Below are 25903 nucleotides of genomic sequence, written 5' to 3' on the forward strand. Positions count from 1 at the left end.
TACAATTAATTAACAATAAACTGAGCACTCTATAATTGTATTCAGTTTAATGATTAATAACATAATTTAATATAGAATCTTCTGTTTTTTAACATGAAATCAGTTGCAAGAATTCTTTATTAGAAGCTTGGAAGTAATCTTTATAATTTAAAAATACATTTGACTTGATGTCTCAGCTTTCGTGGGAGGCAGAACAGGAGTTACTTTACTTTGAAGCCAGCAGGAGGCTCTAGAAAGCTGCTTTCAGATTTAGCAAATTTTTACTCATTGTTTTATTTTGTGGTAACTCAGGTTAGTAGAATGTATACTGATTTAAATAAATCAGAACACTTGTAAACACATGAAGTAAGCTATTACCGCCATACTAATTTTTGATATTCTAAAGCTTTTAGAGAGTATGGATAACCTAGAATATATTCTTAAATTCCACAAATCCTTTATAAAGCAACTTAATTTCCCCTCCAGTTAAGCTACCAGGCCTTCATAGTTCTGTTTAAATTATATTACATTTGTAAACTTTACTTGCTATAATGATTCATTTTCATGGGGAAAAAATCAAAACAATGTGAGGGAAATGCACTGACATTATTTCACAATAATTATAACAATAGCAATAGCATCTTTCTGAAGCAGTTTACTACTAATAAATGCAGCACCTGAGAAATAATTGTCTATAAAAGAGTCAATTTTTCAAAATCCTTACTGTGTGAATGAACTCAGTGTTCATCTGACTCTGAAACACACTGCCATAATCCTACTTCGTAATTCAATGGTTACTCAGACCTTGTTTATCAGGCAGTGTTTGTTATGGTGAAAACTTTAAAGAAGATATTAGTGTGATTTAAAAGTTAGCTTCTGTTCATCTGTGAGTGGAATATAGTGCTTTCTTGGCACTTTATACATTGGTATGCACTTGATATGCCTAAAAATGGCACACTAGCCCAGGACTTGGACAGCTCATTGCATTAGTAAGGTCAAACTGATTTAGCAAGTATTGTTTGTTTGTTTTTTTTTTTTGTTTTGTTTTTTTTTTTTGAGTGAAAGCGCTAAATTAAAGAGTTTAGGTGACATAAATTAATTGTTTTTCTGTTTTACTTTTTTCTTCAGGGGGGTCCTGGTTCTGCTGGAGCCAAAGGTGAGAGTGGGGACCCAGGTCCTCAGGTAAGAAACCATAATTTTCTCTCTTCACTTATTTTTTTATTGTCTATAGTTAGGTAGTAGAACAACTGAAATGTTAAGAGTAAAGAATGCATTTACATTACCTTTAGGCTCAAAACATGATTTTAAATGAAAAAAATTTTGAGTAGACTGTTGGTTTCCATTAGTTAGCTAATTAAACAACATTTAAATTGTGGACCTAGCAGGTTTGAAAGTAGATGGCTTTTACATGATGCTATTGGTCAGAGAAGCGATTGCAGCTGTGATTCACGGTTCTCTCCTCCTTCCGGAGCCGGTGCTTCCACAGACAGTGAACTTAGTATATTGTCTCAAGAACATTGCTTGCACATTCAATATAAGCTTATGCCAGACCTTTGCGTATTAGCTAATAAGTAGATAAAGATGTTTTATTGTCAATATATTTGTGGTAGAAACAGGAAAACAAAACAACCTCAAAATAGACTCATTTTTGAAATGAAAATACTGCACGATAAACTGAAGAAATACAAATTTACACTGGGTATAGTTGTTCTCAATCCTTTATCCTCTCATTCCCTTTCTTCTTTCTTCATGTTTTTGTAATCATACTTTCAACATACCTAATGTATGTCTATGTCAGCTTTATACATGTATATATTTTGGTTATATTCATCCATCATTACCTTCTCTTTACTCTTTCCAAATGATACCATTTTCTTTACTAGAATTAGATTTATTTAAAATTGATATGGAGTAATAGAATCATACTCATTATATACTTTTGTAACTATCATTAAGATAAAATACTCTATAAATCCATTTTTCCCTTAAAGTCTTTTTTTATAACGTTTTTGTTATTTCTTTAAGAATATCTAATGAGGTATTTCAACTGTATTTACTCCCAGCTCTTCTTCCTAATGTGTCTCATGCCCACTCTTACCTTGGTGTCCTCCCCAACCTGGTGTCCTTTTTATATTCATTTTTTTTTCTGTTTTCTTTGGAATAAACCATTTTCTCTAGTTTGTGCTTCTCATACACCTATAGGTATGAGGCCATCCCCTGGGACATGGTTGAGATACTAGGAACTTTGAAAGAAAACTGAATCTACCTTCCCACAAAGTCCTCAATTAAGAGTGATAGTCACTCCATCCTAGAATATTGAGTGCTTGATCATGTGCAGACAACACAGTGGCTGTGAATTCAGAAGTGCAACATTCTTACCATGTCCAAAAGACAGCAAACATTTTCTTAATGTTGCCCCTTTGCACTACCTGGTTTAACACACAAATACCTGGCAACCACTGAACTGTTCTTTATCATGGAATTTTGTACATTTTCTAGAAAAAAAGATATTAAATAAAATTATACCTTATATCATCATCTATTACTGGATCTTGTGATACAGGAAAAGGTTTTCAGATTCATGATACTTGAGTGCATCAATACTATGTAGATGTAACCAATCGTCTTATAAAATAAGAAACACAGAGCCAATGTAAAAGAGAAAGTCGAGAGGTCAGAGCTCAGAGATAAAATCTTACCTCCTGCAGTGCTCCTAGCTTCCCCGAGAGAGAGCTACTTCCTGTTTGTCTGTGTTTAAATAGTCTTTCTGTTCTGCCTTCTCATTGGTTGTAAACCCAACCACATGACTGCCTCATCACTGCCTGTAAGTACCGCCCTCCAGGTCTTAAAGGGGTATGTCTCCAATACTGGCTGTATCCCTGAACACACAGAAATCTACCTAGCTCTTCTAACCACCACGCTCTTGCTATGGCTCTAATAGCTCTGACCCCAGGGCAACTTTATTTATTAACATAAAATTAAAATCACATTTCAGTACAAATAAAATATCACCATAATACTACATTCATTTTCTTGTTGATAAATATTCCATTGTATAGTAGCTACAACTTCTTGTGAGAAGACCTAAAGGAAACTGATAACAATATTTAACTAGCTCAAGATGTGCTAGCCTTGCTTTGAATGTTTAATTAACATTGCTGTAAAGGCATGCACCACTACCACCTGGCATCTCTGAGTTCGAGGCCAGCCTGGTCTACTGAGTGAGTTCCAAGATAGCCAAGGTTACACAGAGAAACCCTGTCTCTAAAAACAAAACAAAAAACAAAAAACCAACCAAACAAAAAGCATTGCTGTAAAAAAGGTGAAAAACACTGACTGAATCATTGGGAATTTCAGGAAAATATTAATATACACCACATAAAAATCTTGAAAGTTTATTGTTTCATGAAATTTGAGAAGCAATATGCATACTCATCTGTTTATAGAAATGAAGAACCTGAAAGTGTCTTATGACGTTGTTTTAGGATATACAGTTCTTCTTGATTCTCTAAGTCCAAAGAGTTAGTTGATATCAAAAAAGCATATTTTTTCATTAAAGACTGTCTGGATCGCACAGCTGGAGAGATGGCTCAGCAGTTAAGAGTATTGCTTTCTGAAGTCCCAGGTTTGGTTCCCAGCACCTACACAGCTGCTAACCACCACTTGTAACTCCAGTTCTAGAGCACTTGATGCCCTCATCTGAAGTCCATAGGCTTATGCATATGCATGGTGCACTTACATTCGCCCAGGCACCTACTCATAGAATAAAATTAGTTAATTAAGAAAACAAAACTGAGCAGCAGTTGTGTTGGTATTCATTCTCTTCCATTCCGGCTTGATTCGTGATAGACTGTCCTCCAACAGTTTTTGTTTTTAGCTATACTCTTTGATTTTCAACTATCAGACAGTCTCGTTATTACGTTTCCAGAACAAACGGTTTTAGCCTTTGATTTGCAAGTCCATGGTTACAGTTAGAAAATGATCCTCCCTGACTTTGGGGATGCTTAAAGAGTCATGGACTAGACAGTGTACAAAGCTGTACAAGGATATACTTGAGACAGATATAGTTGAAAACTTTAACAGATAATAATGTTATAGGAGATTTCACTGTGCCTCAGCGGTGATTAAATCCAGTGTAATAAGTGAATTGAGAAATGAATCATCTAGGAGAGGACATTTAAGTAATGAAAAGAAAGCTGTTTGGAAAGGATTGGAATAAGAACAAAATGATGGTGTTTATGGAACTCAGTGACTGCTATGTAGAATCTGTCTTTCTGAGAATTAAGAGTAATTGATCATAAAGGTTTAAAAGTATATCATTATGTTTCTTTTGTTTGAATGTATTCACATCCACATAAAACATCGTGCCGTGTAGTTACATAGTTTTTTTTTTTAATATGAAAAGCCACTTAAGAAAATTGCTTGTCATAATTTTTACACTGAAAGGATTTCCTTGTGTTGAAATAATTACAGAAGAACACAAAGTATACCTGTTTCTAAAACCATCCCTTTTGACTTTACTGATCAAAATTTCTGCAATGTGATGCAAATGTTTTCCTATAGGGCCCTCGAGGTGTCCAAGGTCCACCTGGTCCAACGGGAAAACCTGGAAAGAGGGTATGGTATTTTTTCTTGTGTATTTTGAGTTGTAACTTCAGCCATGGGTTAGTCTTTGTACTTAGTGTTAGTAGACTCCCTTTGCTTAACCTTATTTTGGGCATTTTCAGGGCCGTCCAGGTGCAGATGGAGGACGAGGGATGCCAGGAGAACCTGGGTCTAAGGTCAGAACTTTATAACTCTGTATTCAGATTGCGTATGCCACTTTAACCTCGACAGTATCACATTTTAATATAAAATTTCTTGATATGACGTGATCTTGACATTAAATTAGATTCCTGATCCAGAATGAGAATATGATGGTAATCTGATTGTAATTTTATAGGGAGACAGAGGATTTGATGGACTTCCAGGTCTGCCGGGTGACAAAGGTCATAGGGTAAGAAACATTTACTGCCTTTCTTCCCAGGTGTAATAGGAATCTTAGCAGCTTAGGTAGAATTAGCATCCTTTTGGAAATCAGGAGAAGTAATAATGGAAATATTGGTGACGACATTTGGTCAATTTTTATATCTAATGAATATTGAGGAAATGTAGATGTAACTTTGTACATGGTACCAATATGGTGTTTTTCACTATTTGCAGTATATTCAAATATTCTTTATGTGCAAACAAATAGAAGCAGAATCTCTCTGCTCACAGATGTGATAAAGATCACATTTATAGAACAGGTGGAGAATTTTTTTTCTTGAGCATTGCCACATTCTTTACATCTTATTTGTGGACGTAACTCAAATGAGGAAGCCTGTAGGCATCCTGGCAACACTGTTGTGACACACACTTCAAAGCAAGAGCTCCTGAATTGTAAGACTAAAGAAATCAATGTGCTAAATAGTAACAACTCAGTAGGTTCTTTTTTTTTTTTTTTTTTAAAGTGGGAAATTAGGGACACATTTTTTTTTTAATAAGATTGGTTATTTGTATGTTTCTTTACCAGAATGAAGAACAAACCTAGGACTGTATTTAGGTAAATTAGAGAATGAAAAAGAAAATTTAATCTTATAGTCCCCTAAAAAAAAATAACTGACATATGTCTAACATGTACTAAGAAGTACAATTGTGTCTTGTGAAAGAAATTGAAAAACCTTTTATGTCTTCCTGAGTTGTGCTGATTTAATATGAAGTATTGCAAAAATACAAAAAGTTTTTAACAACCAAATGCACCCATTCTTAAGACAATCATTAAACAAAATAGTTTTCTTAATGATTTGCTTCAATAACTGTCTGAAAATATTTTACCCATGTTTTCTTTAAATCACTTTTATTAAAACTTGAGGAAGCATTTTTCTAGCATATTAATTTATAAAGCTGGTTAGAATTTAAAATTTTACCTATATGGACACTATTCTAAGAAAGGCAAAGGCAACGTAATTTTTCCTGGGCAAGCATCCTGTTTTACCTGGTTGTGTTGATGATGATATATTCTCATAGACAATCATCTTCTTCTACATTTATCCTGTTTATGTTTACTCCTTAGGGGGAAAGAGGCCCACAAGGTCCTCCTGGCCTTCCTGGAGATGATGGAATGAGGGTATACTGAGATTTTACTCCTTCTAGATCTGTTTACAATTAAAACACAAGTGACAAAAGCCTTCTGAAATGATACCTCTCTAATAGTGCTCCCTCTGCTTTGTGAACAACAGGGAGAAGATGGAGAGATTGGGCCCAGGGGTCTTCCAGGTGAAGCTGTAAGCAATTATTTTCTTTATTTTTAAATAACAGTCTCTTCTTTGAGGAATAGTGGTTGGTATTACTTATTTGGGCAATGCTAACCTGAGTAAATATTGTTTTTTACACAAATTAGCCAAGTAATTTTCATATTAAAAAGGTACGTGTAAAATACAGCTGTCCTTTTGTTGTAAAGAAAAACTTTCTAACTTGGGAGAAAGAAATGTGGAAATTAGCCGGGCGTGGTGGCGCACGCCTTTAATCCCAGCACTCGGGAGGCAGAGGCAGGCGGATCTTTGTGAGTTCGAGGCCAGCCTGGGCTACCAAGTGAGCTCCAGGAAAGGCGCAAAGCTACACAGAGAAACCCTGTCTCGAAAAAACCAAAAAAAAAAAAAAAAAAAAAAAAAAAAAAAAAAAAAAAAAAAAAAAGAAATGTGGAAATTAACATCATCTGGGTCACAAATCTTATTATTTAGTTTTTATTGCAGATAAAAAATTTATTTTCAAATATTACCAGTAACTTCAGAATTCATTTTTTTGTGTGACTGTTAACATTGTCAGAAGAAAGATGCTGAGATGTCACATACGAGGCATAAACATTTTATGACTTTTCTCCAGTGAATGTTGATAATAAGGAAGCTCAGCTGGGGAGATGAACACAAAGCCAGACAGGAAAAAACAAAACAAAACAGACTTGAAAACCTCCCCTAACTTCGGCCTGCTTTTGCCGTTATAAAGCTGGCCAGATCAACTAGAGTGAAATGTGTAGACGGATTTCTAAATGGTCTCATTAAATGTAAAACACGGAGCCAAATATAGGGGTGAAAGCCTTAGAGAGATCAGAGAAATAGTGAGAGCCACCAGCCAACCTTACCTCTCTAGCTCTACAGCTTCCAAATGCGAGCTACTTCCTGTCTTACCCGTGCCTTTATTGCCTTGCTGTTCTGCCCTCTCATTGGCTCTTAGCCCAGCTACCTCACTTCCTTGTCACTGCCTGTCTGTACTGACCTCCAGGACTCTATGGTTGGTACTGGGATTAAAGGCTTGTGTCACCACACTTAGCTCTGTTCCCTAGTATGACCTTGAATACACAGAGCCCCTGTCTGCTAAGTGATCAGATTAAGGGCGTGTGCTACCACTGCCTGACTTCTGTGTTTACTTAAAATGGCTTGCTATTTCCTCTGATCTCCAGACAAACTTCATTAAAGCACAAATAAAATATCACCACACAAGTGAGTAGGTAGAGTTATTATTACACTGACTTTCATAGAACTGAAAAAAAAAAAAACATTGAGCAGAAGGAGAGAGAGAGATAATGTGAATGTAAATGTTAATAGTTTAGAACCCCTCTATGTAGAAAATGGCTCTATAATCTGCAAAGAGTGTTACTTAGCTGTTTGCTTGGAAATGAATGCTCTCCCAGAATGGAATTTATATAAATGAAAATAAATGAGACTCTGGGCTTTTCTGTCTATTCAATCTGTGTGATCATAACAGCAAAATTCAATGTGCCAATCAAATTAGAAAATGACATAAAAGTATCTTCTTAAGAGCATTAATCTATTGTATTTAAAAAAAAAACATTACTAGTGATGCATCAGGGAATGTTTTGGATCTAAGAAAGTGTCTGTACTAACCACTGTCATCTACTTTGCGTTTTGTGTCTGAATAAACATTCAATATTCATATCACAAATGATGGTACTTAGAACATATATGTGCAGTGTACTGATAGAAAACGAATAAATATTTTAATTCATATTTTATATTAAAATTTTCAGTGAAAGAGGCCCATTTTGAGGGCATTTCTTATGCAAGCTTTCTGTTTTCCTTTTATTCCTTCTAGGGTCCACGAGGCTTGCTGGGACCACGGGGAACTCCAGGACCTCCTGGACAGCCTGTATGTATTCCTGGGAGTAGTCTGGGTTCTGTAGAAGAAAACTTGTTGCCAAATTTCCCACAGGACATTTGTATAGTGCTTATCACAGAATCTAGTTAACTGTCCTTCTAGACTGTAAGTTCTATGGATGCTGCCCATCAGGGTAACTGGTCCCTCTCTCCGTACTTGCTCTTTCCTTCTGTTTCAGTAGGTCTTACAGTTTCCATGCTTAATCCCTAGCACACAGTGTAAAATGATGTTATATTATCTTCAGGGTAGACATGGATGGGAGAGAACAGACCTTCCTTAATTTTTGTTAAATCCTATATCCCATTTCTGTTTATTTTTACAAGAATCATAAATAACCACAGGCTATTGGATATTCTTTGTGTTTTCCATTTGAATGTCTAAATTAAAAAAATATAGTATTTTGATTTTATAATTAACTTAATTTAACATATCAGCCATGGATTCCACCATCCTCCCTCCTCCCACGCCCAGCCCTCCCCCCAATACACCTCCCACTACCATCTCCTCCAAGGCAAGGTCTCCCCTGGGGAGTCAGCCCAGCCTGGCAGACTCAGCCAAGGCAGGTCCAGTTCCCTCCTGTCTACACCAAGGCTGAGCAAAGTGAAACTAGTGGAAATGCATGAACTGTGAACCAACGGCAGAGGGGCCCTCATGGAACTGGACCGGGCCCTCTGGATAAGTGAGACAGTTGATTAGCTTGAACAGTTTGGGAGGCCCCCAGGCAGTGGAGCCAGACCTGACTTTTTGGAGCCTGGGGCCTATGCTGAATGTCTAAATTTTTAAACCATTTTTGTTCTTCATTGAAGGGTATGGCAGGTATAGATGGCCCCCAAGGACCGAAAGGAAACATGGTATGTAGTTAAGAACTATGAAATCATGTCAATAGATATTTTGTTGCTAAATTAAAAAAAAAAACAATTCTTGCACATTGCTAAATATATTTTCTAAACTTCTTGAGTGAAAACTGATTTTGGGACAATTTTCAATAATTAGAATTTAAAAAACCCCATATAATACAAAAACTTTACTAAGTACTTTGTTTCTTCCTATACAGGGCCCTCAAGGGGAGCCTGGACCTCCAGGTCAGCAAGGGAATCCAGGACCTCAGGTAACTCTAATTCACTGTTTTTCCTGGGAGATAATGGGTTGAGATGGTACTTTTTGAAATAAAAGTCATAGTGTCAGAATGTTTTGTGTAGCACCAAGTATGTTTAAGCTGTGAATGTAGAGAATCTTTCCTCTTTTAACATGTTCAAGAAAAACCAAAAAGGACTCATAGAGCCTTCACAGGATACCATAGTGAAAATCCACATCTACAGAAGGTTCTGGAGGGGTTCACATCACAAGCTCTTTGCAAAAAGGAACTTGTGTAAAACTCCTCACAGGGCTCCAAAACTCTCTGTGCAGTGCAAGAAGATGTGTGTGTGTGGGGGGGGGGGGGGGAAAGGTTTGTAAATCAGTTCACGTGCCTTAGATTTTATCATCTATTGTGAAGATGTGTCATTATGAAATGATTCCTGACATGAATGAAATTCTTTTATACTAGGGTCTTCCTGGTCCGCAAGGCCCTATTGGCCCTCCTGGTGAAAAAGTAAGTTGATACATTATTTTCATAATCACTGGTACCTGCAACCATCAGCAGGTGTTAGGCCCGCTCTTCTGCATATCTCTGTACATAGCTTTATCAAAGTAATATAGTAACCTGAAGTAGAACCACTACATAAAATTTGGATAGAATTCATTTAAACACCTTTAAGATGTAAGTGAGAAAAAGGTGTTGGATTATTATTTAGATTGTACCTTATTGTAACATTACCAAAAATGATGATTTCAGAAGCTGAGATGGTGAGTGTTTTTTCTTTATTTTGCTTCAACTTTACTTTCTCATTATTTAAAATCTGTCATTTGACTCAAAGTCCGTAAACTCTGACCTTCTATACTTTGAGAATAAGGCATCCAGAATGGAAGCTGTGGACCATCACATTACATTTTACATTTTTAGTATCCAATATATTTTATGTACATCATCTATCACCAAAAACAAAACATCCACGATAAAATTAAAACTAGAAAAGCAGTTAAAATAATCTTCATGTCTGGTTAATTATGGTATGTGATGTTTTGATTTACTTCCAAGGGTTTTTTTTTTTTTTTGGTTTTTCGAAACAGGGTCTCTCTGTGTAGCTTTGCGCCTTTCCTGGAACTCGCTTTGGAGACCAGGCTGGCCTCAAACTCACAGAGATCTGCCTGCCTCTGCCTCCCGAGTGCTGGGATTAAAGGCGTGTGCCACCACCGCCCGGCCCAAGGGTTTTTTTTTTTAATAAAATATATTTAAAAAATTATTATTTTATGTTATGAATCTTTTTCTTTCCTGAACGTCTGTGCACTTCATGTGTGCAGTGCCTGTGGAGGCCATCAATGGGCCTGGAACTGGAGTTACAGATGGTTGTGAGCTGCCAAGCAGGTGCTCAGGATTGAACTCAGGACCTCTGGAAGACCAACCAGTGCTCTTCCCACTGAGCATCTCTCCTGTCTGTAAAATATATAGATATTTTCAACTGTAATTAGGTTTGCTTTCAACAGATTTGCTTTACGATCTTGGGGCTTTCCATTGGCCCATTTCTCTTGTGTAAATGACAAATACTATTATTGTAGCTCAGGTCTGGACCACAGCAAGAATAAATGGCGTCCAAAAGGATGACTTCCCCTGGTTTCCTTTATACATTCCTTAAGTAGTATTTCCTGTCTACTTGTGGATGGATATATGGTGCAGTATAGTGGAGATAATGAAAAATACATTATGATATATGTCTCAAAGAATATCTTAAGCCTTTTATGTAGGCAAGTAGTATATCATTGAGTGGCACCCTCCTTGGGTCTTTAGTTAGATCAGTGACTTTTGACTTTGACCATTCTTATCTTTTATCTAGCACTTCATAAACATTCTACATTCATTATAAATTACATTTTAAACGTTTTCCCTTTACACATCCAACAGAACTTAATTATGTATTCCTTGGATTGTTAAGAGAATGGGAAAATGGGTGTATTTGAATTCCTGTTGCTGAGGCAAAAGTAAAATACATAATTTGGCTCACTGTAACCATTCTCACATTGCACTCCAGTATTTTCTTTGTTCTGAGCATATCCACCCTGTAAATTTCAAGACCATCTTGTCCCATTAAAAATAAGAAGCTCAAAAAGACAGCTATATAAAGATTAAATATATGGTATGTACTTAATATTTTGTCTATATCAGGTAGTAAATATTTTATTTACTTGTTATCTTCTCTTATCCCGTCTAAAACACTTGGTACTTTAAAATTGGTGAATAATAACTATTTCATGTGTAATTTAACATTCAGATATGATCATATTGGCATTAGATGTTTTCATCTCTAAGAACTTTCAAATAAAGTTATTATAGCTTATGTTTTATTCTATTTCCAATAAAGGTTACTAGTGGTTTTCAGTGATAAACTACCTCTGTTATTTATTCTGACATTTTTGACAAGTAGAACATTTCCTGTGATTTAATATGTGAGTTCAGAGTTCATATTACTCACATGTTAATTGATTTACAGAAAACAAATGATGTGTTTCTATGAGCTCAGTGAGAAATACCAAGACACAAAGTAAATGTCTGTTAAAGACAGTGACTTTGAAGACTTGAATGTGTATCTAGATGCATACAGACTAGGACTCTGTCACATAATAACAGATGTTGATATTTCCCAGGACTCACTGAGACAAAGTGGATAATGCATATAAATTGCTTAACATACTGCACAGAAGCACTTCATAAATTTTAACTTTTATTAAAATATGAACCATATGACATTCATTCATCTTTATTCCCACCTCACCAGGGAAAGCACAGGGAGTTAAAAATGCAGATAAAACATTCTGTTGTCATGAAATCTCCATTCAAAAGGAGATGGATGGAATTCAGTTTCATTAAAAAATCATCTTATTTTGCCAGAGTTTTAATATTTCTTGTTGTTGCTCAAATATATTTCAGTGGCAAGGGTTCATGCAACATTGCTTGCTGAGCCACTGGCACCTGTGCTGGTAATAATAATGAACAGACTTATTCTATGTTGATGTATTGGGTTTGTTTTTGAATAAACAAGACTGGTGTTTTGAAAATAAACAATAATTTGTGACAGACAAAATATTTCAATTAAATATTTAGTATTTTATGGTAATAGCTGTGGAATGTTGTAGGATGGCAGATTGGTGGAAGGAATTGAAATTTTAAGCCTTTCCGAAAGGATACAAGTAATATAGGGCATAAAAACCATTCTTCAAAAGGTGATTTTCCTGCTTTTTGGTCCACATGATTTAATTGGTGCTTTCTTGTAAAGCTCTGCAAGTCCAGTCCATATGGTTCAATACTTATGCTAAAAACCCTCTAATAACAGAAATACTGTAAACTGTGTTGGAGACTGAGACACGCTGATGACATTCCTCTCATCTGTCAGCTATTTTCACATCCTGGCTAGTGAAATGAACTGCAAGCAATACTGTCTTGGGCTTGATATACTTTATATTCCCATTAGAATTCCTAGTTTTCTCCCCAGAAAGGGTACACTTGCAGTATTTGTCTTTACAGTGTTCTAAACTTAGCAATGATGGGATGACATGGAATTAGAAAGACTCAGTGAGCAAAGGACTAAAGTGAACTGCTGAGAAGTTGCATTTTACTTTTTTGCTAGATGCTTATTAATTTATACATCTCTTACATCAACATAGGTGTACATGTCTTCAGGTCCTAATAACTGACACAGGAACTTACATTTACTAGAACAGTTTAAGAATCTGATCGTCCATCACTAGAACTCCAAACTGTATCCGTGTCTATTGACAGTAGTCCAATCTAAGAAACATCATTAGGCAGCCAGCTACATCATGATGTGAACAGCACAGCCAGCACATGTGCGAATCTACTTGACATAGGTCAGTGACCTGATGCAGCCTCTTGTCAGAATCAAGAGACATAAGCAGGATTTGTATGGGCTGAAAAAATGAGAACAATGTTTTATAGCAAACTTATTCTTTAGTAAGTAGAAGAGTGGGACTCTAAAATAATAAAAATATGTAGTATAGTAAACATGGTAATTGTTATAGTCATTCATCACCATGGTCAAGAGTCATATAGTATATATAGTTATGTTTGTAATGCCCTTGTAAAACTAGCAGCACAATGCATTTGTTTGCATCACTATAAACACCCTGGTAATAAGTTGTTTCCTCTGCTATTAAGAGGTCAGCATCAGGACTTTTCATCTCTATTTTAATCCTATGGGGCCACAGTTGTGTATTTGGTCTGTTATTTACCAAAGCATTCAACAGGGGTTATGGCTGCACCTCTGGGTAGGTATCAATACAGTGTTGTCAATGGGAGTGTCCAAAGCTTTACTTATTAATCAGTGTTGGGAATAAATACATTTCTCAACTTTACTATTTGCATTTTTGTTCTGTTGACACCAGCTTATTGTATCATATAAAAACTAATGTGTCAACTTTAATAAGTAAAAATTTAGAACAGCCAAGCTGACTAAACGTAACATATTTCATATCTTTTGGCATCTGTTAAGTTCGGTTTTCATTTGTTTTTATGTAGTATGTTTTCCATTATCAAGTGTTTAGAACACTTTCTGCTTGTCTGTACATATAGAATCCACTGTCCTAAGTTCATTTTGTTATTAGTACTATAATGATATCCACAGTGAAGAGCCTTTCATAATTCCCTGCCTTTTAAGTCAAATTCTCTCCTCTTGTTAATTAGGGACCACAAGGAAAGCCAGGGCTTGCTGGACTTCCCGGTGCTGATGGGCCTCCCGTAAGTCAATGCTATCTCTCTTGTCATTGACATTTCCATAAGCAGTCTTGAAAAATAAATTTAACATGATTCTTAGAAATGATTGCATATAGGCAGTAGTAAGAGTGAATTGATTCAATAATTAAGCCTTAGTTTCTTTACTATGCAATGTCATTTCTTTTGTGACTTTTGTTGAGAACTCTTCAATAAAATCACAGTAGCCTCTAGAAAAATCATCCACACACTGCACACCAGAACCTGCCCAAATCCCTCCATCCCAATTCCATATATTCTTCTATATTTCAACATGCTTTTATTTTCAGTGACTGTAGTGTTTAAGAAACAGATTCTAAATGCAGTGAATTAGCTCATGTTCTAGAAGAGCTCATCCACATTGTAACTCACCTTTCAGTCTGTCGGTCTTAGGATTTTATTGCTGTGACAAAACACCATGACCAAAAGTAACCTGGGGAGGAAAGGGTTTATTTACTTCCAGGTAAAATCACAGAGGGAAGTCAGGACAAGAACTCAAGCAGGACAGGAACATCAGGAGGAAATAATGCAGAGGAGTACTGAGTATGTCTTACTCTTATTGGCTGGCTCAGTCAGCTTTCTTATAGCATTCAGGACCACATGTCCAGACTTGGCACCACACAATGGGCTGGGCTCTCCCAATCACCAATCAAGAAAATGCCCCACAGGATTGCTTTTAGGCCAGTATGCTTGGGCCATTTTCTTATGTGAGATGTCCTCTTCCCAAAGGAGTCTGTCTAGCTTGTGTAAGTTGACATAAACCTAGACAGCAGAGAGGCCCCGTCAAGGTGCACAGCATTCATCACTGTCTTCAGATGATATCCATGAATATTCTTCAGGCTTCTAGGAGGGTTCCTCATCTTCTAGAAGTAGAGATAGTTCTGTTATATAAAAATATAGAAATACCTCGCACACACATATAATGTCCACTTTCATTTTAAAATTATTATTGATGTTGCCTGTTCAAACTTCTTATTTAAATTTGTGACAAGCAAGATACAAAATTTCTTGTGCTATTTCTAAGTGCAGCTATAGAATCTATTTGTGATATAACTATATTTTATTTATGGAATCTCAATTACATAATAATCTGATGAGTGTCTTTGATCTTTCTCTATATTTCCATCACATGTTCTTGCTGCCTTTGAGGATGCATATACACATTATCCTTTAATTCCCATACAGAATATAAATCAGATGTAACCTGCTGTGTGTAGGACTTTGAGACTGAATTACTAATAGCTAATAAATCCAAAATATATGTGCTTTTCCCAAAATCTTTGAAAAAGATTCCATATTTACTCAAGCACATACCCATCAAATAAAACCTTATGTTTTTCTCTAACTACCAGTTTCCAATATTACTGAAAGTCATGAAACTCATATAATTTTTCAATAATGTTTAAACTATAAAGTATATGATCTCAGATTTTTTAAAAAAAATGAAGAAGAATTTCACAAGATTGACAGTTACAATTAATATCTCATCTTCACCAGTGTGTATGTTTGCTCCATATAGGGTCACCCTGGAAAAGAAGGCCAGTCTGGAGAAAAGGGGGCCTTGGTAGGTACAAAATGGCTGTCTGAAGATCAGTCAGTTATAAAGTCCTGTCAGTTATAAGGTCCTGTCAGTTATAAGGTTCTGTCAGTTATAATGTCCTGTTAATTATTAGGTCCTGTCAATTATAAGTGTTTTGTATAACCAGCAAGTATACCTAGGATAGCTAACTTTAATTTAGGAAATAGACTATATCATCTTTTTTTTTTTTATAAATTATTCTCATGGTGGTAGATCTGCATGATATATATTTAGTGCATATAGAATAAATTATTATTAACTATAATAAGAATTACTGAATATCTGTACATTATTTATGTAAATATTTAACTTTTACCTACTACTTCCTTAAACTGTTACTTGCAGTATGTGAATAAGTAATATTGTTAATGTACCATAATTTACATCACAATGGATCTTTTCCAGGGTCCTCCTGGTCCCCAGGGGCCTATTGGCTATCCTGGCCCTCGAGGAGTAAAGGTAAATGCTAAATTATTTGCACATCATTTCATTTTCAGCTGAAGTGTCATAGTCCTCTAATTTTTTTTATTTTTTTTTTATTTTTTATTTTGTTCCATAGGGTGCAGATGGTGTCAGAGGTCTCAAGGGATCTAAAGGGGAAAAGGTAAAATGTGACTTTTAGGTGCTTTTAATTTCTAAGCATCCAGTGTGTACAATTCAAATGTATTCAACATTTATTTTCTCCTTGAAATACGCAGCGCAATTACTTACAAGCCACACATTGCAAGCTTATCACTGAACCCTTAAAACAGTCTGGTATCCTAGGTTGAGATCTCCATTGTAACAGATGCAAAAAAATGTCGATTTAGCCGCAAACCCCCTTCTAATTACATGTGTACAACTTAGTTAAATCTCAGGTTCATCTGTCTGCATGGGTTGGCTATGACAGGAGGGAAGTTTCTAGTTATATCATAACAAGGTTCATTCATTTGTCGCTACTAAAATCTCCAAAACTCATAAACTGAAATTAATAGAAAATGTAGTATTTTGTTGTTGTTACTGTGAAAAAGAAGTCTTCATATGCTGCATGGAAGCAATGGTATTGTTGGGAGGAAGAAAAATTAAAACCAAGCAGAGGTAGATAGATGTAGGTGCCTCAGGCTATGCAAGCCAATGGCTCCTTCATAGGGCTTTAGGAGATTACCTGTCTCTTTGTAAAGAGCAGTGCATTTAGATTTTTTTAAGTAAATATTTAATGTATTTGGACATTTCTAAATCCTTCAATGATAAGTTTTCAGTGCTAAGGAGCTACTTATGACAATCAGGATTAGGCTAATTCGTACTAAAATTACATAAATTTTCAAACACAAAGTGCAAACACAAGGCCTTTTTGTTAGTAATTTTGTTGAGGTATGTATAGCTCTTTATTTTAATAATAATGCTGCGTTGGCTTAAATGATATGATTTATTTTTGAATCATAATATCGTGAGCATTCATTGAACATATTTGGTATTACTTAGGGTTTAATAACTAAATATAAATTTATTATCCCCATTAAAATTTATTTTTTTTATAGAAAATACTCCCAGGAGATTGTAAAGGTGTACAATATATTGTTAATTGTGTTCTTGAAAAAAATGTGATGCCCTTTCCACTAAGTTATCTATTTTGATGACAATCTTAATTCATCTTGACCATCATAGGTGAATATGGTTTAAAGTCTTCCTGATGTGACAGAGCAGCAGTGATTATCCTGCAGTGCTGAAATTAAAATTTCTGCATCTTATGCTGTCTGTATTTTGACATATGTACCACATGTACATACTCATGTTATATATCTACATAACTATTTAAATTGCCTCCTGGAATTAGCACCCACCAAAAAATTTTAAGTGGACAATATTTAAAAGAAAGGTCTTTAATTGAGGTGGCATGTGGTAAGTTTCTAGAGGGAGAATTAGTTGCAAAGTGACAGGTAAGTAGATTATAGAGGATAAGAAACAAATGAGAAAGCATCTGTACAAATAAACGTCACACAGTTCTACATCGAAACACCAAGCAATTATTGGTTAATTTTAGTTGTGTTTAGTTTCAGAAGAAAAAATTCATAGCAAGAAAAATGATTAAAAGTTTTAATTGGAGTCAGAGTTCTGTATTCTGACTCTAACATCGTCTAGAATAAATGTATAAAAGGGAAATTTGCATTTTTAAGCTTCACTTTTAAATCTAAATCTTTAAATACTCTGCTTTTATTTCTAACTAATATAACAAACTGTATTATATAGCTCAATTTTGAGAATTCTAGGTAAATAAAAGTTTTTTAAATAGAATAATTTTTGTTTACACTATGTTGCAATGAATTTTAATATTCATTTTTTTAAAAATATGAAAATAGTTTATACAGCCCATAATAGATTAAGAAGAGACAGAAAGGTTGTTAAAGAGCAGTGTAGCTCAGTGGTAGATGCTTCCCTAGAATGCGTAAGTAAGTAGGTCAAATCCCCAAAACCTTAAACACCCAAAAGTAAATAAAAACTTCTTCCTTTGTAATGGTGTTTATGGTTATCAAATGGTGAACGGGGAAGTTAGCACACTGAGATTAAAATTCTCTGTTTTTGATTTCCTGTCTGCCCCTAAATCTTCCACTATGACAACCAAATAAACCAAACCCTGTAGCTTTTGTTTGCAGCTCTGACCAAATTCTACATCATCTCTTTGTTTTTCTAAAATTTATTAATTTTAGAACTCGCAATCTCATGACTTGACATACTGTTTGCCTAGCAATGGTGATCAATGATATGCCTAAAGAAATTGGGTCTTATATTTTTTCATTAATGAGGAGTATTTTGAGGGCTGACAATTATAGCCTTTCATGTCTTGATTTCAAAGAATCAAATAAATGAGTAAAAAAATTAAATTCAAACAAAACAAAATCAAACTAACCGACTGACTAGGATTGTTCGAAACAATCCTCAGTACTTTTACTGCTTCCTAGACACAGCACACAGCTTTCTTCAAACTAAACTCGGCCACTGTGTGATTACCCTTGTCTCAGGGGAGAAACGACTGACAGCAGTGGATAGGCAGTGAATGGCCATTTCAGCTCTTCAGCCTCTTCCTTTGCTCTAATGGCGCTCAGTACACAAAACAGCCTGCACTTTAAAAGGCCACTTTGCCACTAGAATCTTGAAAAAAACGTGGTTTACTCCTGAGGAAAAAAAGTCTACAAAAAAAAAAAAAAAAGCCTTTAATTTAGATGTGTCGCATGTTTGTATCACTGTTTCCAATGTTTAGTTCTTTGTGTTTCCCTGCATCAAAATATTTGATGTGACAATTCAAGGTCCTCAAATTTTTATAATAGCTAAGGATTCCCTTCCCTTAAAAGCTAAATAACATTTCAATAGCTATTTTTTCCTGTCCATTAGCGTATTAATGGATACTTTGATTGCTGCTATATTTTGACTATTATTCTCACAACCATGGGTGTATACATACATTTAAGATTCTGCATCCAATTGTCATGTACATACTCAGACCTAAAGTTTCCACTTTAATTTTATAATTTTCCAATCCACCCACTTTACATTCTCACTGACAGCACAGAGAACTCCATTTCTCCACACTCTCACCAACACATACATTCTTTCCTTGTGTTTAACAGCTGTTATCCCAGTAGCTTTCTTTTGCATTTTCATGATGATTGAGCATTGATGCTGAATATTTTCTTAATGTACTTCTGGGTCTTTTACATTGTTTTCTCATATTTTGTGTGCTGCCTCTTTATTCTGTCCCCAATGTCTTTTATGAACAACAACAACAACAACAACAACAACAAAAAAAAAAAACCTAAACAAAAAAGTCAAGGATGAAAGGCTTATTTGCGGTCATAGTTTCAGGAATTTCAGTCAGTTGTGGTGGGAAAGTTATGACAGGTGGGATTTCATCTGTGCAGTGAGGACACAGCAAGAACTTGAGGCTGTGTAAAATACTCAAATGCTGCCTTAGTGAACTCCTTCTGCAGGAAGGGCCACAGCTTCTGAACTCCCACAGCACTGGAAACTGTGTTAGCAGAAAAGAACAAGCATTCAACACATGAGTCTGGAGTTCACATTTCATGTAGCCATAATACTCTAAGCTATGAGATTTTCCGGACCTTTACATAATTTACAAATTGACAACTAAAACATGGATATTTTCCCATTTTTCACTTAGTGTTTATTGAGCATCATGGATTTTAAATGTCAAATAGAATAAGCACCAGGGATTCAATGGCTAATTAGGAATGATTATCGGTTCCACCATTTGTTGAAAACAATGTCCATTTGTGATTAAGTGCAAACTGGCTTATTTTTTGTCATAACAAATATATATTTGAGGGTACACAAGAAATATAGGTTAATTTTATGAAGGAAAAATTTAAGCAAGAAAAATTTCTAAGCAAAATTATGAGCTGAGTCTTGAGTTAACAGTACCACTCAGTTAGGAAAACGTATGATGTGAAGGATAGCGATACGGTAGCTCAAACCCCTGTTTTCAGAAACTTAATTCCAGGACTTGGATAAGAATAGAAGGGCAATTAAAGGCATAAGAAATTATTAAGGGTTAAATCATGGCATAGGCAGGAACTAATTTACATTCATCCTTGAAGTAATTTGAAGTTAAAAATGGTGTGATTATTTTTTCTGTGTTTTAATGAAAATATACAACAAATAATGAAATATATATAGATATTTATATAATAACAATTAATGAAAGATAAGGCCAAGAATTTGAAAGAGAGAGAGGAGGGATATATAGGAGGGTTTGGAGTGAGGAAAGGCAAGGAAGAAATGGTATAATTATAGTGTAATCTCAAAATAAAGGAAAGGAAAAGAATGTGGGCTTATATGTGTGTCTTCAATTCTATTCATTGATTAATGAGTCTGTTTTGTATGTCAGTACCATGCTGTTTCAGAAACTGGATCTAGAAATCTATAGTATAGTTTTCCATCTAAGATGGTGTTGCCTCGGGCTCTTTATTGTCCTTCAGGATTGCTTTGGCTATCTTGGATATTTTGTATTGCCATATGAAATTTAAGATTTTTGCAATCTCTGTGAAGAATTGCATTGGGATCATTTTTGAGAATATAATGTAATTACAGCATTTCTTCCTTTCTTTTTTCCTCCTCCCAAATGCTCCCAGGTATCTGTCCTTGTTCTCTATCCAATCATGGCCTTTTGTTTCATTACTTGCTATTACATATATATAAATATTGGGATTTTGGTGGGAGTTTCATTGAATGAATTATTTTTGAGACACTGGGCAACTTCGTAATATTAAACTTGCCAATTCATGAGTACATGCTAAAGTCTTTGCTATTAATTAGTGTATTTCACTGGAAATATTGTTCTAAATTCTGTTGTCACTTCTCTTCTGAATCGATCCATTGTTCTTTAACATTGAACTTTAGTATATCTTTCTCCTATATACTTTTATCTTTATTATTTATCTTTTAACATTTAGTATTTTATTTTTAACATTTTGTCTTTACATTTAATACTATTTAACATTTATCTTTAATATATCTTATCTTTCTACATACTTGATTTAGGACATTCAGCACAAAGAAGTTATTTCCCAGATACCATTTGCTGAGTGTAAAATAAATATGCATTTGCAAAGCTTAATTTTAGTAATTAATCTTTTATGGAAATACTGAGAATTGTTATTAGAAAGCAATCATTTTTTCCAAGCATTTAGGAACTATACAACACTTTGAAAAAACAAACTCTTTTTGAAAGGGAATTTCACATATAAGCAGTGTATTTACACCGTGTTGACCTCCCCCGTTTTTTCCCTTCTGTCTATTACCCCTCTTCCAATTCATGACCTCTTCTATTATTAGTTTTACATGCCCACATACATATACCAACATCCTTGCACATACATGTGCAAAACCACACTTGTGTATATTTGAGCACAACCTGATCACTCCATTTAGTTTTACTTACATGTGCATATGTTTAGAGTGGACAGCTTAGGTCACATGACCTACCAGGGACCCTTTCCCAGAAAAATACTGACCCTCTCCTTCTTAGCACCCATTAAATGCCTATAACTCTTCATTTCAGAGTGAGGCCTTGTGAAAGTTCCCTTATCCCTGCTGGCTTGCCAACTGGTGTTGCCTCTCTGTAGGTCATGTTTATGTTCCCATACAGCTAAAAATTCATACAGTCAGACTGTTTTTGAAATTCTATAATGATGTATGAAGTTTGAAGAACTGTTTTATTATTCTTGCTTGGAGAAGCTTTTATTGCAAAATTATGTATCTGAATTGAATTCTTATCATTAAAATATTTGAGTATTTTAATAATTATTTTGATTGTTTTCTTGTCTTTTATATCAACTATGTATTGTGATAGGAAATTATTCACATTATAAAAAAATACTGATTATAATAGACTCTTCTTAGATGTTTAATTTCATAAATAGAAGAAATATATACTGATGAGATGAAAATGTAGTATTATTACTTTTTGTTTTAAAAGTAATTTTATATATGTATATACATATACATCTATTCAAGTAATAACAATTAATGATAAAAGAGGCCAAGAATTTGAAGGAGACCAAGGAGGAGTAAATAGGAGGGTTTGGAAGGAGGTGAGGGAAGGAGGAAATGGTATAATTTTAGTATAATCTCAAAAATAAAAGAAATATTAAAGAAGAGAGCACATCACATTTAATGTAGGGGAAGGTTCTGTGTCTGAGAGCTGTTGAGAGAGAGCATGAATTGTACAAAATTCTCAAAAAACTAATAAAACTGTGATATATTCTGGCTTCATTTATTGTTGGTACCAGAAATAAACTCAAAATGCTTTACTTTTCTTTGTACACAGTAAATGTCCATTTAAAGTGTAATGAAAAATAAATCAGTTTGTTTTCTTGAAATTCTTGAAGCAGTAAAGCCATTCCTGAAGATTTCTAGTTTTAGGATGAGTAGCTGAAAATATGTCTGTAATCAAAATGTCTCTTCTCTGTGCCAAAGGATGCCCACTGTTCAGCATCACCTATCTTAGCATGTGATGGAAAATTTACAGTCCAAATGTAATGTGTATTATAAACTTTCTAATTCCTCACCAGTTAACAGAATACAGTTTAGAGATCAATTTGAGATAAAATATATTTGTTGAATGCAAATTATATAAAATTGTGAAAATTCTTTTTTATATTTTTGTTATAAAACAATCTTCAAACTAAAGTATAGTTTAACCACATTCTTTCCCTTCCACAAGTCCTTCCAGATCCTCTCCCCATCCCTTCTCACCTAACTAAGTTTAATCAAAATAAACAACCCCTCTGCAAACCAAGAAAACAAAATACCCCTTCCCCCAAAAAACAATAAAGCCCCACACCAAACTCTAGCTAATAAAAACACACAAAAATTATGGAGTCCATGTTAGTCAACTACTTCTGAACATGAGGACCGAGGACTGCCCTGAAGTGACTGATAAGCCCAGCGTCACTGGAGAAAACTGAAAATCATGAAAATTCCAATGTAGAAGTGTGTTGCATTGGGTAAAATATTTTGTCAAGTTCTTCAATTTATGTTAATGATAATCATTTAAATACTTTTTCTTTGTTTAAAATTTTAAAAGGAATGCTGTTATTAAAAATGATTATTCCCCCATGAGATAGAGATAGCAATGAATATATTTGTGAAAAATTCTCTAATTTATAGCCAAGGACTATGGAAATGATTACATGATAAAATTCCAAGGAAAAGGGAATAGGTCTGGGATGCAATAGACAGTTTGTGGTTTCATGACTAGAACTTTTATTTCTTAGAAGAATTTCTTCTAATTATTAATGCTCATTTTACATATTTTTTTGCCATTCAAAATAATTGATTACAATCTTCTTTATTCATGATAGGGTGAAGATGGCTTTCCAGGATTCAAAGGTGACATGGGGCTTAAAGGGGACAGAGTGAGTAACAAGATTTACATGAATACATAAATTTGAAGACACTGCTTTAGTTCAGCTTTCTACTGTGATAAAACACCAGGATCAAAAGCCACGTAAGGAGAAAAGGGTTTATTTCCCTTACAGATCCAGGTGACAGTACATCACTGAGAAAAGTCAGAAATCAGGGCAGAACTCAAGTAGGAGAAGAACCTGGAGGCAGGAGCTGACACAGGCCAGGAAGAAGTGCCCCTTACTGGCTGGCTCTTCCTAGCCAGCTTTCTTACAGCACCCAGGACTTTCATCCCAGGGTGGCACAAACATTTCATCTCCATCTTCAATCAAGAAAATGCACCACAGATTTGCCTCCAGGCTAAACTATGGGGGCATTTTCTCAATTGGGGTTCCTGTCTCCAAAATGACTCTTGCTTGTTTCAAGTTGACAGAAATGTTATCATCTTTTACAAATATAATTTTGCTTAACAGTAAATTCAGCAAGCATAGGTGAAATAAAATATTATCGAAGACATCGCACTTCAATTGGTATATAAATATTGGACAGTATAATGATAGTGGGAATAGTATAATGCCAGTGTTTTTCTAAATGTTGTGTTAAATTTTATAAGAGACACACAAATGTATGAAGATACCTATTGGATTAAATTCTAACAAGTCCGTCACGTTAAGAGCATAGATTTAATTGAGAATAGATTTAATAATCTGACTACCTGAAATGGCAGTTTTGTGTTAGATGTTAGATGCTTTTACTCTACTATACATTGAGTATATATTGCTTATACTTGCTTTTTCTTCAACTATTGCTCTTGCTTTTGCTTTTGTTTTTGAGACAGGGACTCACTATGTAACCCTCAATATCCTAATTTAGCTTAAAGCTCACAGAGACCATTTGCCTCTGCCTTCTGAGAGCTGAGTTTAAAGGCATGTTCCAGCCAGCATGCTTGAAATATTTGCACTTTTAAGATAAGCTATGCTTAATAGAAATTTCAGGAGGATGTGTGTACTATGTGCATTTTTTTTTGTAGTTTTGAGGATGTAACTATGGACTTTGACAATGCTAGACAAGCATGATGTTGTAGAGCTATACAACCAAATACAATCTTGATAGTCTCACCTCACCTGTGGGTTTATTAAGATATCACCTCAACAACATCTACATATAACCGAGTACTGTTGTTCATGAAAGTTTCAAAATAGTATGGTCAAATTACTAGAAAAAAGAATACAGTTTTATTTTAAATTTTGTGTGTATGTTGTGAACTATGGTGACTGACAGTCATGTTGTGCAACTTACATGCATTTAAATTTTTATGGTTTCCTGAACTGCAGAGTGTAACAATGATATATTTACATCTGGTAATAATATATTTGAAAGTGGATTAACTCAACTAAAGGCCATTAGATACTTTATTTCTTAACTGTTATAAATACCTCATCTATCTAATCAATGAAGCAGACCTCAGAGGAGTCGTGATTCCCTAAGGTTCATGTAAAATATGTCAGGATGGGAGATAATTCAGCTGAAATTCAGCTTCTGCTTTGCTCAAGATTAAAAAAAAATCCATAATGAAGACTTTTGTGTTCCAAATGATAGTTTCCAAAGCTGCTTTCTAATCTTTACTCTTCAGTGGCTCCTGTATGTGTTCTCTTTCTTCACTGTCTCTATCTCTGTCTTTGTGTCTCTGTTTCTGTCTCTCTGTCTCTGTCTCTGTCTCTGTCTCTGTCTCTCTCTCCTTCATCCCAGATTTATTCAAGCAAGATGGGAGTACACATGATTCCATCAAGCTTCCACAACTTTTTAAATGTTAGGCCACATTCAGTTATTTATTCAATAATGAAATGCTTGTTGACATCTAACTATTTCAACCCTTTCTCATAAGAAAGCAAGCAAACATAATAAGAGGCAACAAACCAAAAGTCCAAAAGCCCGATTCTCTCATAGTCTAGAATCTCCCCCTCCCAATCTTGAAGTGTTTTAAATGAACAAACAATATTACTTTGCATTCCAGGGTGAGGTGGGCCAAGTTGGCCCAAGAGGAGAAGATGGCCCTGAGGGCCCCAAAGGCCGAGCAGGCCCAACTGGAGACCCAGGACCCTCTGGCCAAGCAGGAGAGAAGGTTGGTGAGCTTTCCTCTCTCAGGGTGTGCAGTGCAGAGTGCTACTGTGGCATTTTACACAGCAAAGTTCTTGGATTCAGTGTGCAATACTCTTACCATAGTGAGAGAGCACTCAGTCCTGAGCTGGCCACATTTGCCCTTACCCTCCCATGGGCTCAGTCATGAGCAGCCATTCCTAAAGCTTGCCCACATTTGATGCTGAATATAAATGTCCTGAGTTTAAAGAAAACAGTGAATGATGGCTTCCTTACTGTATCAGATCAAACCAAACCAT

At 35.1% G+C, this 25903-nt stretch overlaps 1 protein-coding gene across 1 annotated transcript in view; it reads left to right on the plus strand.

Moving 5' to 3' along the window:
- Col11a1 (collagen type XI alpha 1 chain) overlaps positions 1 to 25903 on the plus strand; it is a 201646-nt gene that overhangs the window by 79332 nt on the left and 96411 nt on the right. Inside the window, exons 15-30 of the mRNA XM_042279780.2 lie at positions 1108 to 1161; positions 4543 to 4596; positions 4707 to 4760; positions 4922 to 4975; positions 6074 to 6127; positions 6240 to 6284; positions 8110 to 8163; positions 8979 to 9023; positions 9227 to 9280; positions 9719 to 9763; positions 13964 to 14017; positions 15549 to 15593; positions 16014 to 16067; positions 16168 to 16212; positions 23465 to 23518; positions 25522 to 25629. Of these exons, the coding sequence (XP_042135714.1) occupies positions 1108 to 1161; positions 4543 to 4596; positions 4707 to 4760; positions 4922 to 4975; positions 6074 to 6127; positions 6240 to 6284; positions 8110 to 8163; positions 8979 to 9023; positions 9227 to 9280; positions 9719 to 9763; positions 13964 to 14017; positions 15549 to 15593; positions 16014 to 16067; positions 16168 to 16212; positions 23465 to 23518; positions 25522 to 25629 (873 nt within the window). The remainder of the gene's footprint in view (positions 1 to 1107; positions 1162 to 4542; positions 4597 to 4706; positions 4761 to 4921; positions 4976 to 6073; positions 6128 to 6239; positions 6285 to 8109; positions 8164 to 8978; positions 9024 to 9226; positions 9281 to 9718; positions 9764 to 13963; positions 14018 to 15548; positions 15594 to 16013; positions 16068 to 16167; positions 16213 to 23464; positions 23519 to 25521; positions 25630 to 25903) is intronic.

This window comes from Peromyscus maniculatus, chromosome 6, assembly GCF_049852395.1.
Source record: "Peromyscus maniculatus bairdii isolate BWxNUB_F1_BW_parent chromosome 6, HU_Pman_BW_mat_3.1, whole genome shotgun sequence".
In the NCBI taxonomy this organism is placed as follows: domain Eukaryota; kingdom Metazoa; phylum Chordata; class Mammalia; order Rodentia; family Cricetidae; genus Peromyscus; species Peromyscus maniculatus.